This window comes from Malaclemys terrapin, chromosome 19 (assembly GCF_027887155.1).
Source record: "Malaclemys terrapin pileata isolate rMalTer1 chromosome 19, rMalTer1.hap1, whole genome shotgun sequence".
NCBI lineage: Eukaryota > Metazoa > Chordata > Testudines > Emydidae > Malaclemys > Malaclemys terrapin.
Window position 1 is genome coordinate 13,687,364 of NC_071523.1, and position 22,865 is coordinate 13,710,228.

General features: G+C 47.8%; 1 protein-coding gene and 1 long non-coding RNA gene across 10 annotated transcripts in view; one reads left to right on the forward strand and one right to left on the reverse strand.

Moving 5' to 3' along the window:
• Positions 1-2,657: 2,657 nt before the first annotated feature.
• On the reverse strand, positions 2,658-11,773 carry LOC128826037 (uncharacterized). 2 transcript variants are annotated; one of them, XR_008442777.1, is made up of 4 exons: positions 11,686-11,773; positions 9,675-9,846; positions 6,290-6,613; positions 2,658-2,750 (listed from the first exon to the last, which is right to left on the reverse strand). It is a non-coding gene; the product is annotated as an uncharacterized LOC128826037 (long non-coding RNA). The 2 variants fall into 2 exon arrangements; XR_008442776.1 differs by lacking the exon at positions 2,658-2,750 and having other exon boundaries at positions 5,341-6,613.
• Positions 11,113-22,865, forward strand: part of SAMD11 (sterile alpha motif domain containing 11) — a 179,538-nt gene continuing 167,785 nt past the window's right edge. For 3 of the 8 annotated variants that reach the window (XM_054009060.1, XM_054009052.1, XM_054009054.1), the window contains exons 1-2: positions 11,113-11,923; positions 14,188-14,279. In XM_054009060.1, coding sequence (XP_053865035.1) covers positions 11,134-11,923; positions 14,188-14,279 — 882 coding nt within the window. In that variant the 5' untranslated portion in view covers positions 11,113-11,133. Of the gene's footprint in view, positions 11,924-12,377; positions 12,533-13,274; positions 13,422-13,631; positions 13,704-14,187; positions 14,280-22,865 lie in introns of those variants that run through there. The other 5 variants (XM_054009053.1, XM_054009055.1, XM_054009059.1 and 2 more) reach the window with 5 other exon arrangements.

A 22,865-nucleotide genomic window follows, 5' to 3' on the forward strand; every position in this document is an offset into this window, starting at 1 on the left:
AATAGCAAATATTCTTGTTTGCTCACCAGTTCCCTAGTTCGAGTAATGCAGGTATTCCTGTGAAAAACAACCAGGCTCCAAACATTCCCAGACATCCACTAAAGGGAGACATGAGCATGATCAAACAGAAGGGCCATTAGGAACTGTATCAGCATAGTTTTTGCCGTGTTTGACCAAGCTCTAATACTCTGCATATGAGTACACAGTGCATGTCAGGGTGCCAATATGTGACTTGTGATGGCAGCACCTGTGTAGTTTGTGCCAGGCTTGCACTGTGCATGCACACAGCATCGCTTGGTGTGGTACGTGTGCACGGCAAAGAGGAAACTTCAGCCCATGCACCCTGTGAAGTTAAGAGGACAGCCAGTAAGAGGTCACTTTCAAGCCAGGTTGGGCATCCCAGGTTGTCCTGCCGCGTTTGGTGACAGAGTTCATTTCTACAGGTTTGCAAGAGAACTGTTCAGTGGCCATGTCGCTTTTAATGTGATCCTTGGCATACGTAACCTCTAGCAGAGGAGAGGGAGGGAGAGAAGACGGGGGGAAGAGGAAAAAAGAAAAAGAAAAAACTGCCTTCTGAAAGTATGGCATCTCTGCCAAGAACAAACCAGATGTTGCTTGGGGGGCCTTGTCAAAAGAGAGAAGCCACAGAGAAGCTTTGACAGCCTGTGACAGAGGAGCCATGTGGACACAGACAATGTCTGAACTGTAGTCATCTAACAAGGGAGGGCACTGACAAAGCATTTCTTTGGCAGTATCCCCCTAGTACAATCCCTCTATAAAATGTTAGAGATTTACAGCCTTGGGACGTGAAGGCTCATTATTTTCCCCTGGGTCTGGGTGTGTGTCTGGGGTGGTACGGAGCAGAGATGCTGACAGCTTTTCAAACCACTGCGGCTGAATTTCCCCAGAGTTTTCTTCCCAGTTTTAACCGCTAAATGTGTAGGGATGATTGATCTCTGGAACTGGAAATGTGATGGGTGATTTTCTTCCACAGATGCCCTAGCCCTGGCATGGTATGAGGCGAACTTTTACAGCATCCTGACCCCTCTCCACCACCTTCCTGCCATCCCTTCCCATCCACTGCATCACTCTGGTCTGCCCCAGCATGATTCCGCCCTTCAGATGCGCATTGCTCTCGCAGGGCATGGCAATGAATATTCGACCCTCTCTCCTCCACATTCGGGCTCCTGCTGGGAAAATGAGCATCCTAGGGGGTACAATGAGGAAATTATGTCCCCCCCCTCTTTATCTACCCCCATCCCAGCTTTTTAAACTCATAGAGAGTCACAGTTTGCTCCAGTGCCAACAGGCGATGTGCCCTTGACTTCTAAGCCTTTCTAACTCTAAGGGTAAGTCGGAGCAAGCTCATGTGCCAAAAATAGAAGTGTAGCTGCAGCGGTGGTATGGGCTAGCCAGCCCGACTATGATCCTGCCACTTGTGCTGGCCACAGCTACGCTTCTGTTTTAGGTGTGCCAGCGTGATCAGAGCTAGCATGGGTAAAAATAACCTGTGCTGGAAATTCTACCTCCAGCTCCAGTGCACAGGTATGCTAAGAATGAAGAGTCCATCTCTGTCCTCTTCCCTACTCCGGCACCTTCTATGCAAGGATCTCAAAGCACTTTGCAAACATGTAATGAACTGTGCCTCACAGGAAGGGAAATTGTATCTCCATTTGACAGGTGGAGGAGGCTGAGGCCCAGGGAAGCTAAGTGATTGGCTCGTGGTCATGCAACAAGGCAGAATAGCCAGGAATTAGGACTCTGGATTGTTGACTGCCACTTCCAAGGCACTCAGATACCATGGTGACAGGATAAAAGCCTAGCTAAAGAGATTGCTACTTTCACTCTGCTAGACATTTCTCTTAATAAATACTCCGATGAGGTGCATGCACATTAATATGCAAACACTAATGAGGGGGGTGTACATACGCACAGACATACACAAATCCTCACGAACATCAACATATACACAATGATGAGCATCAGCTAAGACTAAATGAAGTGCTTTTTCTTCTGCCTTTCCACCCCTGTCTGCCCTAGTACTGTACCCAGGAAAGCCAAGCGCTGATACCATGTCACATCTGGTAGCCTCTGAGCCTGGCAGCTGATTACGGGTACAGCTACATTGCAATGTAAGATGTCATTGTAGTGTGGATAGGCATACCTGTGCAAGTTTTAATATAGCTAGAATGGATAACAATAGCAGTGCAGATGCAGCGGCCCGGACTTCAGCACAGGCTAGCTTCCGCCCGGGGCCTGGATATATACTTGTGTTGCTAGCCCATGCTGCTGCATCTTCCCTGGTGTTGTTACCTATGCAAACTAGATTACGTGCATTACAATTACATCTTAAATTGCAGTGTAGACATACCGTAAAATAAAGAAAGCAACAGGGAGAAAAAATCCAGCAAGGATAACACTTAAAAATGTTGGTATTTAAAAGGATCGAATGCAGAAAAGTTAGTTTTGTAGTCCAAGAAACAAATAGAAGTCAATGTTAACTAGTTACAGAACGTCTCTCTCTCTCTCACACACACACACGCGCGCGCGTGCACACACACACGCAGAACTCAGATCATCGTGAGCAGAAGTTCAAATGTTTAAATGCCTGTTTACATATTTTTGGAAATTCCTTTTATTTTGTTATGTTTGCGTTATTCTTTTCTTACATCTTATCAGAGTTTTGTTTGATTAAAGCTCTTCATTGCACCGTAGCCATGGCAACAGGTTGACTTGAACGAATCTCTCTTCTGGGAAAGTAAGATTTAAAAGAAAAGAAAAACAAACCATAACTAAACGTGATCACCATGGACTTGGCCCAGCCCCTGTGCCAAATCTTGGAGGTGTGAATGAGTGTTTGCATGTGAGTGGGTGTGGTTCTCTGTGTGTGTACAAGTTTGGGTTTTGAGAGCAAGCAATCTGGGCACATTGTGAGTTGTCTTTGTGATATAAAAGACTTTTTTAACAGACACTGGTGGAATAAGGAGCCCCATATTAAGGACATTATACCCCCATTCTCTCTGAACCTTAATTCTTGTTGCAAGAGCCTTCTGCATGAGAGTATGTACGTGTATTTGTGTGTGATTCTGCATGTGTGTGACTGTGTCTGCAAGTGTATCCTTGTAAATGTCTGAATGTGGTATACATGTACCTATATCAGGGGTTGGCAACCTTTCAGAAGTGGTGTGCCGAGTCTTCATTTATTCACTCTAATGTAAGGTTTCGTGTGCCAGTCATACATTTTAACATTTTTAGAAGGTCTCTTTCTATAAGTCTATAATATATAACTAAACTATTGTTGTATGTAAAGTAAATAAGTTTTTTTAAATTTTTAAGAAGCTTCATTTAAAATTAAAATGCAGAGCCCCCCGGACCGGTGGCCAGGACTCGGGCAGTGTGAGTGCCACTGAAAATCAGCTTGCGTGCCGCCTTCGGCACACGTGCCATAGGTTGCCTACCCCTGACCTATATAGAACAGAATATCTGTGTGTTTCTAGGAGTGTGTCTGTGGCCTTGTCTAGGTTAGGGGCTAATCCACACACATCTTTTGTGCTGCGATAACCATATTGGTTTAGAAATGGATATAGTTAGGGTGGTACAACTTGCTAGTGTGGATGCAGTTATATTGGTATAAAAATGCTTTTATCAGTATAGATTATTCCCATAGCTACTAAGAGGTTGTACCACTTCAACAAGATCAGTTTCTAAACTTACATACTTATAAGCAGTACAAAAACAGTATAGACCAGCACTAGGCTTTAAAGGCGTGTTAGCTCTAACATGTTTGGAAAGTCTGCTATAGATTAAGCGGTGTGTCCTTTAACATGTGCTAAACTGGTCAAATGATGCTCCCCACAGTCTTTCATTTGACCAGTTTAGCACATGTTAAAAGCAGTGTACCATGTCTACACACAACTCTTCCAACATGAAAGTTACAATGTGCTAGCTAACATGTTCCAACAACACACTTTTTATCCTTGTTTGGACAAGACCACTGAACGTGTCGGTGTGTGTGAGAGTGTGTTAAGAAGGATGCCGTGACTTGTTCTTTTATGGTGTGTGTGTGTGTGTGTGTGTGTGTGTGAGAGAGAGAGAGAGAGAGAGAGAGAGAGAGAGAGTTAAGAAGGATGTCATGACTAGTCCTTTTAGGATACTAATTTGGACAGGTTGTTTAATGTTATCTTCTTACTGACATTCACTCACTTTTGGTTGACCTAACCCAGCAATAGCTTCCAGCTATACACAGCTGCCTATGTATCCTGTTGTTATCGTGATTTTAGGAAAGGACGAAGGGAAAGGGGGGTGAGTGAGCTACAAGTGTTGGGGCAGCGTCCAGCTTCAGATTCACACGTTGTGACCATTTCTGCCATGGTATTTGACACAATGTGTTTTTCCTCGGTAATAGCCCAAATTAGAGTGGTACAAAGTGTGAGCATTTGAAGCAAAAGGAAAAAAAAAAGCAGGCTTTTCTTTTTTTTGTATCACAGCTTTGATATCCCGGGTCTCTCGGTACAGTTACAAAGCTAATCAGCGAAAGAGTGCCACTGGGCAGGGAGAAAAGATGCATTTTAGGATGGGATTTGAGAAGAGGAAGCGGATTGAAGAAGCAGAATGAAGAACAGGGCTTGTGGCCCATGGCCGGAGCAGTAAAGGAGAAGGCTTTTTCAACAAGAGTGATTGTTCAGAGACAATGACGAGTGTAATGTGGGCCTTAATATGGGGCTCCTTATTCCACTGCTGTCTGTTATAAAAGTCTTTTACATCACACAGACAACTTATAATGTGGCCAAGTTCCTTGCTCTCAAAGAGCTTGGCTGAGAAGGAGCACTTGAGTTGATTGATTGATTGATAAATGTCATTTGGTAGCTTTCACAATAAACTCGGGGCTTGCTCCTGCTTCTGTCGAAGTCAGTGGAGATTTTAATGGAAGCAGGATCATGACCTTTGATGCTAACCTCTTTGAGATAGAGACCTCGGGTGTGATTCTGACCCCTACTTCCCCCAGTGTAGCTGCACTTCAGTGGATTTAAATCAGTATGCAAGAGAGGAGAATCAGACCTCTTGTCTGCTAATATGTCTGCACCATGCCCACCTGTGGCACTTTTCAAAGATAGTGCTCTGTCAATCACAGGTGCAGACTTTCCAATGTGCTGGGGGGTGCTTGACCCTTGGCTCTGCCCCAGGCCCCGTCCCCACCGCACCCCTTCCCCCAAGGTCCTGCCCCTACTTCACCTCTTCCCTCCCCGTTCCGCCCTCTTCCCCCTTCCCCTCCGAGCCTCCTGCACCCCGCGAAACAGCAGATCGCGGCGGGTGGGAGGCACAGGAAGAAAGGGGGAAGTGCTGATAAGTGGGGCCTCTGGGCAGGCGGGAGGCACTGGGGGAAAGAGGGGAGCTGATAGGAGGGTAGCCGGTGGGCACCCTCAGCACCCACTACTTTTTCCCCATGGGTGCTCCAGCCCCAGAGCACCCATGCAGTCGTGCCTATGCTGTCAATACTTCCCAACTTTCTGGTGCTGTAACTGTGGAATTCTTAGTGTGGCATTGTCTAATGGCATGCAAGGCTCTCAAAGCTACTGACATAGGTCAGTATACCTAGTAAATGATAATGCAAACTATCCGGGAGGGTGAGGGGGGGAAATGCATGCCCTGCCTGGGGAGTTATTGGATATTTAGAGGGAGGGAGCAGATAGTTTAGAGATAATATCTGTGGCTTTCACATAAATCACTGCCCTCCCTCCTCCACTTTATTCTCTCAGAGCTGGGAGTGCCTAAGTCTTTGGGTTAAGTCTCCTGGCTTACAGATGACTTTTCTAGGGAAGGCGAATTTGGAGGAGGTGTTGTGTGAAGAGAGCTTGATGAGGCGAGATCTCCTTATGCCACACATGTTGTACCAGGCTGTTCTTGGGAAAGCACGCGAAATGCACAATCAGAGTGACGTGTGTTAGACGGGGGCGTTTGCAGTGTACAGGTTCAGGTTGGTGCAGTAACCTCATGTCAGCGTTGACCCTCTTTCAGAAAACAGGAAAGGAAAAAATCTCATTGTATCCATCAGTGATTCTTTTTCATTCCAATAAATTGGTGTAAAAGATTTACCGCTGTCTCAATTGGATTGAAAAGGGTCAAACCCAGCATTCCCGTGTGTGTGTGAGGTTGAACAGCAGAACCCTTCTCCATGTCTCCACACCCCTTCCCCAGAAGTCCCACTTGTGCCCTGCCTGCTGTTGCTCTTACTGCCCGGCTGTCAAAATATCTCCCATAATGAAGCAGTCTGGCCTGAGGCTAGCATTACCTCCAGTACCGATCCCACTGAGCGTGACTCCGGCAGCACTGCTGGGCTGCTCGCATGCTGCAGTGAACACAGAGCATCACATGGCAGGGCTACACCTGGCATGCAACAAAAGATAAAAAGCCCAGAGTCTTGGCTGTTAGACAGCCTGATGTCCTCTGGGGCAGGCAGAAGCTTGATTGGCTCGGGAAGCGGTGTCATGGTTATTGGACTGGTCTTGCTCCTGTCTTTCAGTAAACTCAGGGCAATTCAATAGCATGTTTCAGGGACAAACATCTGCTTCCCGTAGCTGGTGTGATACTGTCAAGGTAATTTTATGGAGGCGACCTGGGGAGAGGAATGAAGGAGAGAAGGTGTTGATATCTCTTTGAGTCACAACTCCAGGGATAAATATGGGAATGGTTCGAATACTCTGCCTTTCTCCAGCACTTCCCATCCAAAGGTTTCAGAGCACTTCACAGTCATGAATGATGTAAGCATCACAACTCCCTGTAGTTAAGGCACTGTCTTAGGACTCAGGTTCAGTTCCCTGCTCTGCTGTAGCCATCATCTGTGATCCTGGGCAAGTCGCCTCTCTGTGCCTCGGTTTCCCATTTATGTAGTGGGGTAATAGCACTGCCAGACCTCACAGGGGTGTTGTGAGGATAAATATTTTACAGATTGGGAGGCACTTTGAGGTCTATTGATGACAAGTGCTATATAGGAATTATTAGAGTTGGGAGACTTGGGTTCTACTCCCAGCTGTCCCACTAATCTAATCTGTAAACTCACGCACGTCACTGACCCCTCTGTGCCTCTGTTTCGCCTCACACCCTATTGTCAGTCTCGTCTATTTAATGGCAGGGACTGTCTCTCACTAGGTGTGTGTACAGGGTTTAGCACAATGGATCTCTGATCTCAGCTGGAGACTCTTACGTACTATTGTAATACAAAGAAATAATAACAACCAGTCAAACTAAGGAAAGTATTATCCCCGTTTTACAGATGGGAAAACTGAGGCCCTATGCATGTAAATCCAAAGTCACGCAGGAAGTCAGTGACAGTTAGTGGTCTCTTTGCTTCCAGTTCTGTGCTTTAAGCACAAGACCATCTCTTCTCATAACTTGGTCTACAATATAGCTAATACATTGCACTTGTCTGGCACATTTGAGCTGAGAGAGAAATAAAAGACCCTGAGCTTGATTCAGCCCTAAGTGATACATTCCAGGATGCAGGGATCCTGGCAATGGAAAATGTAATAATATTTGTATTGCAATAGCACCCCGGAGCCCCAGTCATAGACCGTGACCCTGCAGTGCGAGGTGCTGTACAAACACAGAACAAAAAGACAGTCCCTGCTCCAAAGAGCCTCCTGAGTGGGGACTGCAGGAGGGCAAGGCACCCACAACCTCTACTCCACTGCAAGACCAGAGCTGGTTAGTGCAGCCCCAAAAGTGGGCTGTACCTGCCGAGGAAGGTGCACCTGGAGGATTCCCTGATTCAGCATAGCCTCAAGCAGCCTCTGCCAGTGGGATCCCTATGGAGCTCTGACCATCCTTTTAAAGCTGACCTCACTTGGTGAAACCTGGGAAGATGCCAACAGTGTAAACCCTACCTGCCCTCCTCCAAGAACGAATCCCTCCTGCACACTGCACCCCGCACTGATACATGGGGTTTACAGGATGAATCTTGCCCCCAGACTTCCAAATATTTTCCAGCTCTTTAGTTTTAGCATTTGCAAGTTGCGCCTTCTTTGTATGTGGTTCTCTGTATTGTTCTGGTATGTCTGAATTTATCAATATCTTTCTGATCTGGTGAATCTCTTTACATTAATCCCTGAGAATTCTTCTGCGGAGGCCAGAGCTGAGCAGCATCAGGCTTCCCACTGTTGAACTCAGCCATCCAGACGGTTGGACTCCAGCAGGTGTTCTTGTGCTTTAGTTGAGCTGGGGAGGAGGTCAGAAGGATTCATTCAGTAGTAAATGATGGTGCTTGTGAGTGAGAGATTGATAGGACAGGCTAAAGTATAGTGTGGGCAGGCAGACAGCATATTTCCCCCAGTTCTGCCAGCACACCTCAAGTCTGTGTGGGAGCTCAAAGCCCTGCTGAGCCGCTGCACAACACAACCAAAGTACTTCAGTTGTGGCCTGCAACAATGTCTGCTCTTCCAGGAATGAAACACCCATGAGCAGATAGACATCTGCCTATAGATGTCTTTCCATATAGGGGCTAGAATTGAGATTGCCACATTCATTTCATTTATGACTAACCCCAGATTTGAATTAAGTTCTCCAGAGATGAAAAGTGAGGGTGCTAATAAGTACTGGGAAAACCCCCTTGGCAAGCCAACTTTTTTTTTGAAGGTAAATAAAAGGTCTCAGTTAAGGAGGGTTTCATCACAGCTGTTTGCTAAGGGCTGTCTGGATGGATGGCAACACAAGCGTGCTGTTGGGCAGGGTATTCAAGTCTGAATTCAGGGCAGTTGGGTCAGCAGGGTCTGGGAGCTGTAAAGAGGGGGGTACTCCTGTGCGCCCTCCTGGAGGAATCATGGAGACGTGGTTTCAGTGCATTGCGGTATGCTAATTTCGATCCCAGATAAGCCAAGCCTACGTGGCATGAAGGTGTTGTAGGTGAAAATTGTTCCAGAGTTTGCATCTTTGGAGAACAAACTGTAGCACGATCCTATGAACAAGGTTTGTGGTCAAGTAGCTCCAAGAGGAGACTGAGACCTAGCATTTCCAGGTTCCCTCCCCAGTTCTACCACTGAGACACCATAAGACAGATTCTGCTACCCTTAATTAGGTGGCGTGGTTCTTTCTACACAAGTAGTCCATTGATTATAGGGCATTACCCACAGAGCATGATACTATTCGCTGTGAGCAAGGGGGCAGAAACAACCCCATGAGATCTTGGGCTAATCACTTAGAGCCAGAATATGTACCCTTTACCTGCACTGGTGAGCAGTTACAGTGGGACGGATTACTTGTGTGGGTAGATTGCTCCCTCATGCCAGTAAGGGGTTCACGGTCTGAGTCTTGACCTCTTTGGGCTTCAGTTTCTCCATCTGTTAAATGGACATAATGGCACCTCCCTCACGGGTGTGCTGTGAGGCTTAATTCACCCAAGTCTGTGAAGTGCTTTGAGATCCTTCAATTAAAGAACATTCTACAAGTACAAAGGATTATTATTATTTAGGAACTGCTACATTTAGCCCCCTTAACTCTGCTGATGGTTGATTGTCCTAACAATGAACACACATCTTGTTGGCAGCAGAGTACGTTTAGTCTGGGGTTATCCCTCAGCCCCCCCCTCCTCCCCAAATAAAAGGATATATGTAGATAGAAAGCTTAGAGTGTTTGTTACTGAGGCGGGGTTAAGGGTCAGGGAGCTGTCCCCTTCTGTCACTTACCTTGCAAGACTTGTTGGGCATATTTAATGTAAAATGCTGGAAATTGATCATTTCTGATTGTTTTCTTTTCTTGATCGCTTATTCCATCATAGCACATCGGTCCTCATCAGTCTTCCTGTTATAGTGCACCCCACTGCCCCTTTGCACCCCAGTATAGGGAACCTGCTCCATCCTATACAAGACATTTACCATAACGAACAAGTTTCTTAGTCCTCAATCATAATCTCCTGTGGCTATTTCCCAGGAAAGAACTGTACAGCTGGGAAAGAACTCATGGCATGACTAGCATGACTCATAGTTAATTTATATTAAGGTTAATTTATATTAAGTCTCTTGCCCCTTGCCTCATGGGGAAGGAAAGATCTAACCTCCCTTTACAGGATATGGATTTTTGCAAGAAAGTCTCTAAACTAGTGTAAAACTGTACAGTGTGTAGCAAGAGAGAGAGCTAGAGAAAAATGAATATAGGTTGTAGTGTGTGCCTTTCCCCCTTGTCTTCACGCCTTTAACATAGTAAATGCCCAGAGGATTTCCTCTCCCCCCCCCTATTCATTCATACGGCTGCATATTGACTTTCCAAAGTGGCACCAGGCATTTGCAACCAGCCCCACACCTTGTGGCTGAGAAACGCTCCGTTTGGGGCGATGGAGCCAGCCTGTCGTCCGTCGCTAACCCCCCTCTCCAGGAGTGAGCGCTTGCTGCCTTTTTTTTTCCTCTTTTTTTTTTGTGTGTGTGTGGTGTGTGTGTGTGTGTGTGTGTGTGCAAGCGCCTGTGCTGTTTAAATGGGCCAAGTTAGAGAAGCGGCGGCGAAGGGAAATCTTGTTGGGTCAGAGTCTCCGAACTGCATTGTGTGACTTCTGAGAACCTCTCCCTCTGTCTGTCTGTCCCGGGGTGGAGGGGGAGCCCCGCGCCCCCAGCCCGCCACATGCAGGGACCTGCGGGACAGGGGCAGTGTGCTGGGGCGGTGGGGGGATACGCCATGTAGTGGCAGCAGCTCATTAGGAGGGTGGTGGCACAGTTGGGCTTTTCGGATGATGATTCTAGCCGGGAGGGGAAATGGACTCTAGTCCCAGTAAGGACCGGTCATTAATAAAGCCATCAGCAGAGGCAGCGGCTCTGCAGCTGGCAGGGGAAAGCGAAGCAGCCCCGAAAAACTTCTTCTCTTGCCTGGTCAAACTAGTGGGGAGCGGGGGAGGGGGGCGCGCTGGGACCCACAGCGCTGTCCAGTTTGTGCAAGCGAGGGGAGGGCAGAGGGAGCGCAGGAGAGGGCAGGGGGCGCGGGGTTTAATTGTCATTATTCAATAAAGGAAAGCAAGGAGCCGGGTCTCCTTTGGCGAGGGGCCGTGTGGCGGGGAATCCTCCCGCGTGGGAGGAAGGTGGGCCGATCGGGGCGGTGGGGGGGGGATCAATAAGCGTTTGAAACCAAAATAATGTCTACGGCAGCAGAGACCTCTCCAAGATGTCAGGTGTTAGTCCGGAGGGGCAGATCTGTGAGCAGCACAGCGGCTCCCGGGTCTACGGTGCATTAGCCGCTCGGTGGGAGAGGGATCCCAGACAGCTGTGGTGGGGAGCCGGCGGAGGAGATTTGCTAGCGGGCTCCTCCGGGGGATACTACCCGCCACCTCCTGCACCCGAGCGCAAAAGGTGCTGTTGCTGCTGCTGCTACTGCTGGCGCATTTCATCCAAACTCCAGCCAGAGCGGGGGCAAGTTGCACCGGAGACATCAGAGCCACTGTGCTTTGGAGAGGCGAGGGCGCACTGGGAGCGCAGCGGCACCATGCCTGCTATCAAGAAGGAGCGACTTGACAGGGAGGAGATGGCCCTGGCTGCTTTTAACCAGCCCATGGAGACCTTACCTGACTATCTGGCCCCTTTAGCGGCCGCTGCCATCCCGGTGGTGACCCCCCACCCTCCGGCTTACGACCAGATCTTTGCCCACCACCACCGTGCCTACCTGGGCTTCCCCGAGACCCACCACCCGCACCACCCCCATCACCACCTCCCCGAGGACCTGATGCTGGAGCGCTTTTCCTCCATCCCGGATTTCCAGCCCTTCTTTGACAACGGGGAGCCGTGCATCGAGGTGGAGTGCGGCGAGAACAAGGCGCTGCTCTACATCAGTAAGTTATGCCAGGGCAGCAAAGGACCCTCCATCCGGTACCGGGGAGAGTGGCTCACCCCTAACGAGTTCCAGTTTGTCAGCGGCAGGGAGACCGCCAAGGACTGGAAACGGAGCATCCGGCACAAAGGTAAGGGCATGGCTAACATTGCCCCTCGGGTAGGGGTGCTCCTTGGCACGGCTGTCTGCCGCGCACGCCCCTCTCCCCAAAGAGCCAGGCGTTGTGAAAGCGGGAGGGAGTCTGATGGCATGTGAGCATTGTCAGGGGGGGATCCCTCTGGGATCCCTGCCCCTCTCTTTTTAGTGACACCCCCTCCAACTATCAGATCCCCCCGATCCCGGGCTCTCCTGCGGGGGACGGGAGCTTGGGGATCGCGCAGAGGGAGGGGAGGGGAGTTCATCCTGCTGAAGAAGTTTCATTCAATGTGGGCAGAGGCTGAACCAAGGAAGGTTGGGGGGAGACGTGTGAGGGGAGCTGGGTCTTGTGCCAGCGCGTACAACTGACTGTGGATTAAAAGGGGGGGGGAGTTATACTTGGTGGGGTTTGGGCACTTTTCTCCGCACCTGACACAGCCACACAGAGCGAGGGGAACGCGGGAGGCTGCCGGGTGCGCGGCGCTTCGAAATTGACAAAAGGCTGCAATTGACAAACGGAAACAGCCCGGTAGCCGGCATGGCTTTAGCAAGATGGGGCGGTTGTTGCTGGGGTGCAGGCCGGAGCGGGCAGCGCTCGGGTGAAGTAAGTGCTCGCCGGGGTGGGGGGCAGATTTTTCCTGTTGGGGGGGTATAATTTTTTTGGGGGGTGCCTGTGTGTGTGTAGTTGTGGTTTTCTGCTTCCGTGTATAGTTGTGGTTGTCTCTGTGTATGCGGTTATGGCTGGCTATGTGTGTGTGAGTGTATAGTTGTGGTTCTCTCTCTGTGTAGTTGTGGTTGTTGTCTCTGTTTAGAGCTGTGTGAGCAGTGTGTGTATAGTTGTGGTTTGTGTGTGTGTGTGTGTGTGCGCGCGCGCGCAACTATGTCCCTAGTTGTCCTATGTGTGTAGCTGTCTCTCTCTGTGTACAGTTGTGTGTGTGTAAGAGTGTAGTTGTCTCTGTGTTTATCGTTATCTGTGTGTATAATTGTGATCTTCTGTGTCTATGTATTGTTGTTATCCGTGTGTGTGTATAGTTGTGGCAGTGTGTGTGGGTCGTTGTTATCTGTGTATGTATATTTGTGGCTGTCTTTATCGTTTGTGTGGGTGGTGGTATCTGTGTATATAACTGTGACTGTGTGTGTGTATTCTTGTTATCTCTGTGTGCATAGTAGTGGCTGTCTGTGTGTAGTTGTCTCTGTGTTTGTGTACCTGGCTGCATGTGTGTGTGTGTCTGTTTGGAGAGGGGGGGGAGTGAGTTTGGAAGTTGTGAGGGCTTGAAGCAGAAATGTGCTGGCTTGTCACTCTGTAAATGAGGAAAGGCGCCTCAGGGGAGGAGGGGGCGGGGGGTTCCTCCGGCCCAGCAGCTGGGTGGTGCGGGACCCCAACGGGTCTGCCTTCTGCTGACAGCTGCCCACCTCCCCCGGCGCAGCTGGACCCGAGCTGGGCAGGTCCAGAACCCGGGGACGGCGGAGAGGAGCGGCTGGTGTCTCCGCAGGTGGAGAGCTAAGGACTTGGCTCTCCCTGGACGCGCTGCATAGGGAGGCGGCGGGGGGGAGAGGCGGAAAGACAGAGTCAGTGTGACATGTAATTAGCTGAGAGCTGGAGGTGTCAGCCCAGGGGTCTGAAGAGCCATTAGGAGGTGACTGACACCTCGCCTTGTTTATTGATCGCTAGAGAAGAGGGGAATAACTCCAGGGGCCGCTCTAATTATTATTATTCTCCTCATTTTTTATCACTGGGCTCCTGGCTGTCTTCAGGAAATCTCAGTCCCTCTGGGGTGAGTCAGGAGGACTGAGGTTAAATGGATGGAGGAGGAAAGGGGGAGGGCGGGGGAGAAGCTGTCTCGGGCTGCCTTGTGGTTTGCATTCAATATCTCCTCCGTTGCTTTTAATTGCAAATGCATCCCTTACCCGTGCCCAGAACGGCACCGGGGTGATGTGTGCGAGGTGGGGGAAGGGGGTGGACATGCAGGGCTGGAGCGCTTGGTTGTTATGTTCATTAGTCATCTCTCCAGACGGCGAGAACATTTTTAACAAGGTTAGAGGGAAGCTAATGAGGGCTGCGCTGGTGGTTCTCTTCCCGATTTCTACAGGGTAGAAAGTTCAATTAAGGTACAAGCATGAGCCATATCGGGTGGGAACGGGAAGAGAAGGGCTCTGTGAGTTTGCATGGAAAGATCCGAGTTGCTTTTTCTGCAAAGCCATTTATTTTTTTGTTTTAAACCAGTGCTGTTTCTTTTTCTTCTCCTCCTCTGCATCCAGGGAAAAGTTTGAAGACTCTTATGTCCAAAGGAATCTTACAGGTACATCCTCCAATCTGTGATTGCCCTGGGTGTCGAATTTCGTCTCCAGTGGTAAGATTATTGCTAAAATATGTGTTTTAGTCAAATCTCCTCCCCACTCTTTTTTTTTTTGCCTAATTTTTTTCTTTTCCTTCTGTAATCACGGAATTGTGATCTTAAAGGGCTAGGGATGTCAGTCGCTGAGCCTTCTCCAAAGTGCTGTTTTGCACTGTGAGCATAGCTGCAGTCTTGTTAAATGTCAGAGGAAGGGGAGGTTGCAAACCCAGCGGCTGGGCAAAGCAGTGCTTAACCCAAAGGATGTAATGCAGAGTGTGCATGTATGATTGACGGGGGAAAATATCACAGCTATGCAAAGTGCAAATAATTCACCAGCTCCAGCCTCACCCCCCCTTTTGTGTGTGTGTGTGTGTTTGTGTTTTGCGGAAGGGTAAAGCAACTGAAACAAAGGAAATTAAAAGTACCCACATGTTAGGATCAGAGCACTCATGTTTTGCAAAAGGTTTAGATAAACTTGAGAAGGATTAACAAACATATCTTGGAGCTACCACCTCCTCCCCTCAGAAAAAAAACTTTGATAACATTCTCATCCTTGACAGTGATCATTGTTTTTATAGCTCTATTTTGCTTCACCTTAAACATTGAGTTCACAGTGCTTTCCATCCTCCATCTGAGTATTTCTTGGGGACTCTTAAAATCTCATTATGTGCGACATCAGGATTTCCATGGAGAAGATGGTGATGTCATAAATACAGCGTGTTGCGGAATCAGAAGTGTGTCTTGCATAGAACTAAGACATTAAAAATATGTGTAGCTGGGATATGTGTGTACACTATAAAGATACAGTTACAATTATTTTTATCAGTTAAAATCCTGTTTGGTTCACACAACTAAACTAAATCCTGGAGTCGGAAGAATCATTGTGACTGAATGCATTTTTATAACGAGAACTGTGGAAACAAATGCTATTCTCTATATTTTTTTATCCAGGTTATTTTTTTCTTCTGTTGTCTTTATGAGGTCATACATGGTAAATCTCTGAGAAAGTAAAGTATGTTTATTTAGAATCCCAGAATTTAAATGATTCCTCTGTGTATATTCATATATATATATGCATGTTTAAATGAAAAGTTGCTTAGAAAAATGTTCAGTAAGTGGCCTGCAGAAGTCAAAGCAAATATATCATCTATATTTGTAACTTAACTCTTGAGAGCATATTGTGCTGTAGCTGTTTACACTGAAAAAGTCATGGCAGAACAAAAGCTAAAGATACTATTTATCTCATTATATAATTTTTCAATTACTATCTCACAATTAGCAACAGAGGGTCCTGTGGCACCTTTAAGACTAACAGAAGTATTGGGAGCATAAGCTTTCGTGGGTTTTGCATCTGAAGAAGTGAGGTTCTTACCCACGAAAGCTTATGCTCCCAATACTTCTGTTAGTCTTAAAGGTGCCACAGGACCCTCTGTTGCTTTTTGCAGATTCAGACTAACACGGCTACCCCTCTGATACTATCTCACAATTAGTAAGTCACATAGGTTGAAACCCTGGCCTCAGTGAAGTCAATGGGAGTTTTGCCATGTACAGTACTTTAATGGGGCCAGCATCTCACCTAGAGTGACCAGATGTCCCAATTTTATAGGGACATTCCCAATATTTGGAGCTCTGACTTATATAGGCGTCTATTACCTCCCACCCTTGTCCCGATTTTTCACACTTGCTATTTGGTTGCCCTAATTTCATCCATAATGTTTACTACCATGAGTAGTCTCATTGACTTCAGCGACACAACTCACAGTAGTAAGCACTATGCTGGGTAATTAGTGTTTACAGGTTTGGGCCCTTTGTGCACTTTATTTTTTATTATTGACCCTACAGATCAGAGAGGTTCCTTTACTTTGGTCCATGGACCACGGTGTCTGCAGAGCACTTGCTGGTGGTCTGTTGAGAACTGTCTGATCACATGATGATGTCTGCTCCTCATTTCCAACTGCTAAATTGCATTAAAAGACAGCTAAAAGGACACTAAATACTTTCCTAAGGTTACTTTTCTACATAAGCAATTGCTGTTGTTGCCTCAGGGATGCTACCTGATTGCAGGTGAGAGGGGAGTTGTCTTGGAGACGATCTCCATGTTAAAATGTGGTCTAAACTGAAAAAGTTCAGAAACTCCTGATATCAATGGAAATAGAAGCTCATTTAGTATTAGGAAAGGAAAAGAAAATCTGTCTTGACATGTCTCCCAGCCCCTTTCTCCCAGTGAGATGAAGTAGGAAAGGTTTTGACAGCGGAATAACCTTTATTCTGGATTATTTTAGCACAGCAACTGGCTTTTATTTTGTTCATTTTTGTGTAGCAATCAGCGTGCTCTTGGCATAATTTTCCTTACTTTGAGTGTAGATCATGCTATGAGAAAGCTAACCATTATTGTCATAAGCTTGTTAAAACCACGGAGTATGTTGTAGTGTTCCAGAGAGACAACCTAAAGTTATTAAGAAATGACTGAAGTGAAAGATGGAGATAACGATATTTGATAAATGTGTCTTAATACAAGTCCTTTTAAAATAAAATGTTCTTTTCCTTTTTAAAAATTAAAATGTAAAAACAATGCACTTATATAGCATCTTGCATAATAGTGTTTCAAAGCATCTGGCAAACTCTTAAGTACTTTAGCCTCACCACACCTCTGTGTAGTAGGAAAGTGTCATTATCCTCATTTTAAAGATGGGGTAGCTGAAGTACTAAGATGTTTGAGCTGTTTTACCAGCCAGGGCAGAAAACATTTTTGTCCCCCTTCCCCTAAAAAGGTCTGAGTGGTGCAGCACCCCCTGAAAGTTGGAGTCTAGGTCGATCACCATGTTTGCCTGCCCTTAGAACCAGCTCTGGGTCTGAGGGTCTGACTTTCACCTGCAGCTCCCAATGACTTAATCTGGATTTCTGGATGCTCAACACCTTGGAAAATCAGGCCCTGATCCTGCAACAAGATCCATACAAGCGGCCTCCTCCATTCTCATGGAACCCCACAGACTCAAGGGGGATTCTGCACAAACACAGGGCTGTACTTGGTAGATCTCACTGTAGGACTGGAGCTTAAGTGGTTACCTGAGATCCCATGTAGGAAAACTGCATCAGAACGAAGAACGGAACCTAGGTCTCTTAACTCCCAGGCCTCTGCTTTAACCACAAGACCATCCTTCCTCCGTTGAAGGGGAACCTTATTGATGCTAACTTTACTCTTCTTTCTACAACCCATGAACAAAAAAGTGAGTTACTATCCATGGACCAAATCCCACTTGCCTTACTCACATGAGAGGTTCCACTGGCCCTTTACTCTCCCTTGTCAGGCAAGCATGATTTAGCTGGTTCTCTCTCCAGTGTGTACTGGCAGTTTCACATTAAATCTGGAATCCCCTGACAGTGCGCTGTAGTATTTGCATGCACTATATATTCAAAGCAATTATACTAGGAAACAGTTAAGAAATGGGGACAATTTATCTTTCCCTGTCTGATGACTGTGGTTTGAGAATCAATGAGAGCAGGGGGCTCTTAGCCATCCTGCACAGAACTTACTGTATTTTATATTGTAGATACAGCAGGAAAGTGTGAATTACACCCGTGAGATCTGGGTCCCTCTGCTATGGTTGTATCAAGAGCATGCAATGGAACTGTGGGCCTGATACTATCCAGGGAAGTTTACACTGCTGGGAATCTGGTGTACATGAGATGGCCTACTGTCAACAGGAACAGACCAGCCAAGCTCATGAATTATTTTTGAAATGGGGCAGAACTAGCTGCTTATGGGTGAGTTACTCTTGCTGGTGCTGCAGGCTGAGAGCAGAATGGCCCAAACACCTGGCCCGGCCCTCCCTTCTGCAAAGGTTACATTTAATTGATCCAACTCTTCTACCCTGTCAAATGGAATTTGTAACATCAAGAGTTTTAATCAAAATTAGTGCTTGCTCTCAGGCCCTGTCTGGGTCCTTTTTGGGGTCTGATAAGGGAGGATTGATTTGGAAAGCAAATTACATATCGCCGTGGAACCAGTTTGGGAAAGCAGCTCTAAAGAGCTGGAGACTTTTACCTTGGGCCTGAACCTTTTACCAGCTGCTGTAAAACCGTCAGAAGCAAAATCAACCCAGCAAAAGGAAAGAAAGACCCCTTTCCCCCCACACCTTCTTGGGCGGAGTTGACAGAGGGGAAGGTGGCCAGCCAGTGCACATGAGCTCCTGTCTGCCAAGGGGTCAGGAGGGGTCATTTTTCTCAGGGCATCTCCGGGCCTGGAATGTGCCCTGGCCTCCCACAGAGGATCTGCACAGCCCTCCTCAGTGCATGGGTCTGCAAGGGAGAGAGCGAGTGTGTGTGTAGCAATGCCAGACCTAGCAGACTTGTTTGGTGCCTGCCCAGCTTGGCTACCCCCAGGCAGCTACGGGGCTGGGACGGCTGATGTAGTTCCCCCCTGAGGTGAGGTTGGAATGGGGGGTGCCCCCGCACCCCTGCATTAGCAAGGGGCAGGTCACACACACACAAAGCAGCAGGGAATGCGACTCGGGTCCCTTTCCCCCCCCCAAGCAGCGCCCGGATCGCTCCCGCTTCCCCCCCCTCCCCGTCGCAGTTCTTTTGCTGCAGCTGCAGACGGCGGCCGGCGCCTCGGCTAGTTCTGTGACCGACCGCTGGTTTCCTGCGAGGCGGAGGAGGAGCAGCCGCGTCTCGCCTGCTGCCTCGGCGCCTCCTCCCTCGGGCAGCGGCAGCGGCTCCCCCTCCCCGGGCGCGTCTCGGAGCCTGGCCGGGGCATCAATCAGAGCCGCGTGGGGAATCGGGCAGAAGGGCGGGGGGGTCACTCCGGGGCTAGGAGAGGGCAGACGCACCCCCCGCCCTGGTTTGTGCCTTTCATGGACACAGTCGCTTGCAGGCAGAAAAAGCTTTGCCATTAGGTGAGTCCAGGCGCTGCACAGGCGTGTGTTCCCCGACACCCCCCCTCTTCCCCCACGCTTTGCAATGAAAGGGGGCTGGAGCGCTCCGGATTTCATGCATCATTTCTAAGTCTTCACCGTTAAGGAGAGTTTGCTTTGCATAGGCCTGCACCCCTGTTTTTCCATGCACCCTCTAAAAGAACAGGAGTACTTGTGGTACTTCCATGCACCCTCTGTTTGCGGTTAAGGAGAGCTAGATCCCCCACTCCTGCCCCCCCCCCACACAATAGGTTCATGCACCCTCAGTCTTTGTAGTTCAGATGAGGTTAAATTGCCTGGGTCTCTACTCCTATGTTATGCTGCACATGCAGGATGCCAAAAAGGCACAGAAATCGTTGCAGGCAGGAGACTTGTAAATTGCATACTTAGGTCTGTATCCCCCATTTACATGGATCCCAAATATTTTCAGTTAAGAATGGTTTAAATTACAAAAGGCCCTTTGGTGCATTCCAATGCATTTCAGCTATGAACCATTTTTCAGCATTTCCCCTTAAACTTTCCTGCACACGCACAATGCCAATAACTCTCAGTCTCTGCAATGAAAGGAGCCCTTAGATTGGATAGGGTTGTGCTGCTCTTGGTGGTGGCGAGTGGTTTTTCTGGCTGTGCCAGGCCCCTGAGGAAGGCCTGACCTGTTCATAGGGGACAGTCACCTTAGCAAAGTGGGGGAGGACAGGGGAATGATTTTGCAGAGGCCAGCACTAAAATCTCTCTCATTAGAGCAAAGGGGCTTAGATTTGTAATGTCCAGGATTGCATGCCCAGTATAGCAAAGGGGAAGCATTTTCAAGCATGGATCTCCTTTGTTTGTTTCCATCACCAGCGTGACCCTTAGAGTATTTTTCATAATGACCTGAGCCAGGCTGCCTCTGAAAATGTCTTAGGATTTAACATGGGATTTTCTTTCTTTCCTTTTTTTTTTTCAGTTCTGTCTTTTCACAGCCAGGGTTTCTCTTTGAAAGTCTGCCTTATCTACCCTGGGTTTGATGTGCAGATCCCATGTAAAGATGGAAGGGCAGGCTTCTTAAAACCATGTTGTGGCATAGGTGCAGTAAAACAAAAGAGAAATCCCAGTAAAATATATTTTAAAATCCCTCTACCTCTTTTCTTGCATGCCAGGGCTCATGGTAATTGTGTATAACTTGGTCAGTGACAATGATAATTTATTTGTTTACTGGGGCCCAGTTTTGCTGTTGATTTGATAGACATAGAGGGTGTTTGTTTTGTTTCGTTTTGGGTTGGTTCTTGTCATCACCATACAATTGTGTGTGAGGTTGGAAAAGATCTAAATTGTTTTTTTTTTAATTTAGAAACAAAGTGTGTGCGGTCAGTTAAAATTCCCATTGCTTAGCTCAACATGTGCCAAGAACCATGCAGTGTTCCTAGGTCAGAGGCAGTGGGGTTAGTAATATAGCTATACAGGGGTCTTGAGATGGGTTTTTCTTTGATCTGTCCCAGTGGGGTCAGAGCCGCTCTCCCTATCTACCCCGCAGAGTGACTCGGGTCGTCTGCCCTTGGGATGGAGAAGAATGCTTTGCGGTGCCTCTGTCAACCTGAAGGGGTCAGAAGCGAGTAGCCAGACGGGGAAGTTCAGCCCCACTGTGATCCCTACTGTTGGCTGCAGGGGGCTGGAATTTAACTGATTGAAAGCTTGGGGACTCCTGCATGAGGTGAGACTGTTCCAGGGAAACTCACGTGTATGAATAGGACTTAGCTTGCTCAGTGTCATGGCTGCTTTCCTGGGTGCCTGTGTGGGCAGGATTGAGCCTGAAAACTTGGTTTCAACTGAATGGCTTGGATCTTGGGCTCCTGTCTGAGAGTCTGAGTTTTGGAGCTCACGGATCCTGGGGTTTGCATGCAGGTAGCTGTTTTCAGCTTTGCCTTTATGTCCTTGGCGATTCCCTTATGACTGTAGAAAAAGCCCCTCTGGGAAGCAGATTTACAGACATTTTTATTCCTGGCGGCCCTCGGCACAGCTTGCTGGTTTTGTGGTTTCATGCTGATGTGGAGTGTTGAGTTTAATCCAGCACATTTTAGTTTAGTTAGGTTTTGTTGTTGAATTATTCAGTTTAGTTTAGGATTTTTGTAATTGATTTATTTAGGAGATGTTTAAATTGCATGCATTGGACCTGTTTTCTGAGCCTGACCTCCGGCGTTAACCAAAACACTCCCACAGCCCCAAAGGTTCAGCTGATGTATCCTTCTCGTGGCCAACCCCCTTCAGCGAGGAGTCTGAGGAAAAACACGATGCCCCTGAGGGGAACAAGAGCGACTTTGCCTGCCCAGTGTAGAGTTGAGTCCTCAACTCCCAGCCCCAAGACTTTCCAATGCAGGGGCTGTGAGCAAATACACATCAGCTGCTCTTGTGGCAGTGAGGGAGCAGGTCTCCAAACTTGCTGGGTCCTGGGACCATACAGAGCATCATAGAACAAAGCCTGTAGCTTGAGTTGCACCCAGAGGTGAAGGAGAAGCCAGCACACACCTGGAAGATGCTGCCTGTTAAGTGGGAAGCTGTGTTCTGTGCTAGCTGTTACTCCTGAGTAGGCTTCAAGGCCAGACCTTGTGCAGAATGCCTTACAATTGCTCTGTGATTGTCCACGTGCCTTGGAGATTTTGGAAGAAGGTGCTGCATGGATGAGACATTTAATTACTATTTGTCTAAAGAAGTGTAAGGATAAGAGCAATGGGGTGGAGGGCGCTGGTGCAGTACCGAATGATTTAGTTTTGCAGATTATTAAAAGCGCTCTGAAAAGGAAAACATTAATTGGAGCACAATGTGGGGAGTGAATTGTAGAGGTGCATAAGCTTTTCCAGTCTAGGAAAATCGTGTTAACTTTCCGGGGACACTAAAGGGTACAAGGTGGAGGATATTTACCGACCTGGGTAAAAATGGGAGCTGTAATGCAGCGACAGTCAAGATTGCTGCTGTTCTAGGGAGTAAAGAAGCAAGGTGAATGCCAGTGGGCTATTACATTGCGGGCTTAGGAGCAGGGCCACCAATGCCTTAATGGGGCTTGTACATAATGAGTCAAAGTAACCCTCCTTGGTGCTGTGGATGGGGAATTCATGCCTGAGGTCAGAGGCAGGATGGCAGGCAGTGTTTCCGCTGCTTCAGGGATTCTGCTTGGAGACGGTAACTTTAATTTCCAGCAGGGGCTCCGTAAGGCTTGTAGATCAATGAATCCGTGTCCATGCCCTCTTCCCCACCCCCCAAGCACAGTGTAGTTTGTCACTCTTGCTTGGCTGCATTGTGCCCCCTGGTGGATTTTCTGCACCTGGGGAGTGGGTGGTCCTACACCATACCATCAATAAGCGCTGGAGTGGATTCAGGCCAGTCGGTCAGAAGACACAAACTAGACTTTGCAGTTAAGGCTGCATGACCGGCAAACTGCGGAATCAAGTTTAAAGACGCTCCAGTGAGTTTGGAAAAATCGACCAGTCCAAGGAAAAAGAGTAAAATGTAGAGCAGAGATAGGTAGAGCTAAATAAAAGCAGCAAAAGCAACATCATCTCGTTAGGATTGTGTCAAGGGCAGTGTAAAGGTGAGATAGGATAAGTAATTTTGCTGTCAAAATTCTTTAGAGATGTCATTAAACTGCTTAGGGCGGTCTCTATTGCCTCAGGGCACAGACACCTGGTTTTAATTTGCAGTGGTCGGGCATCCAAAC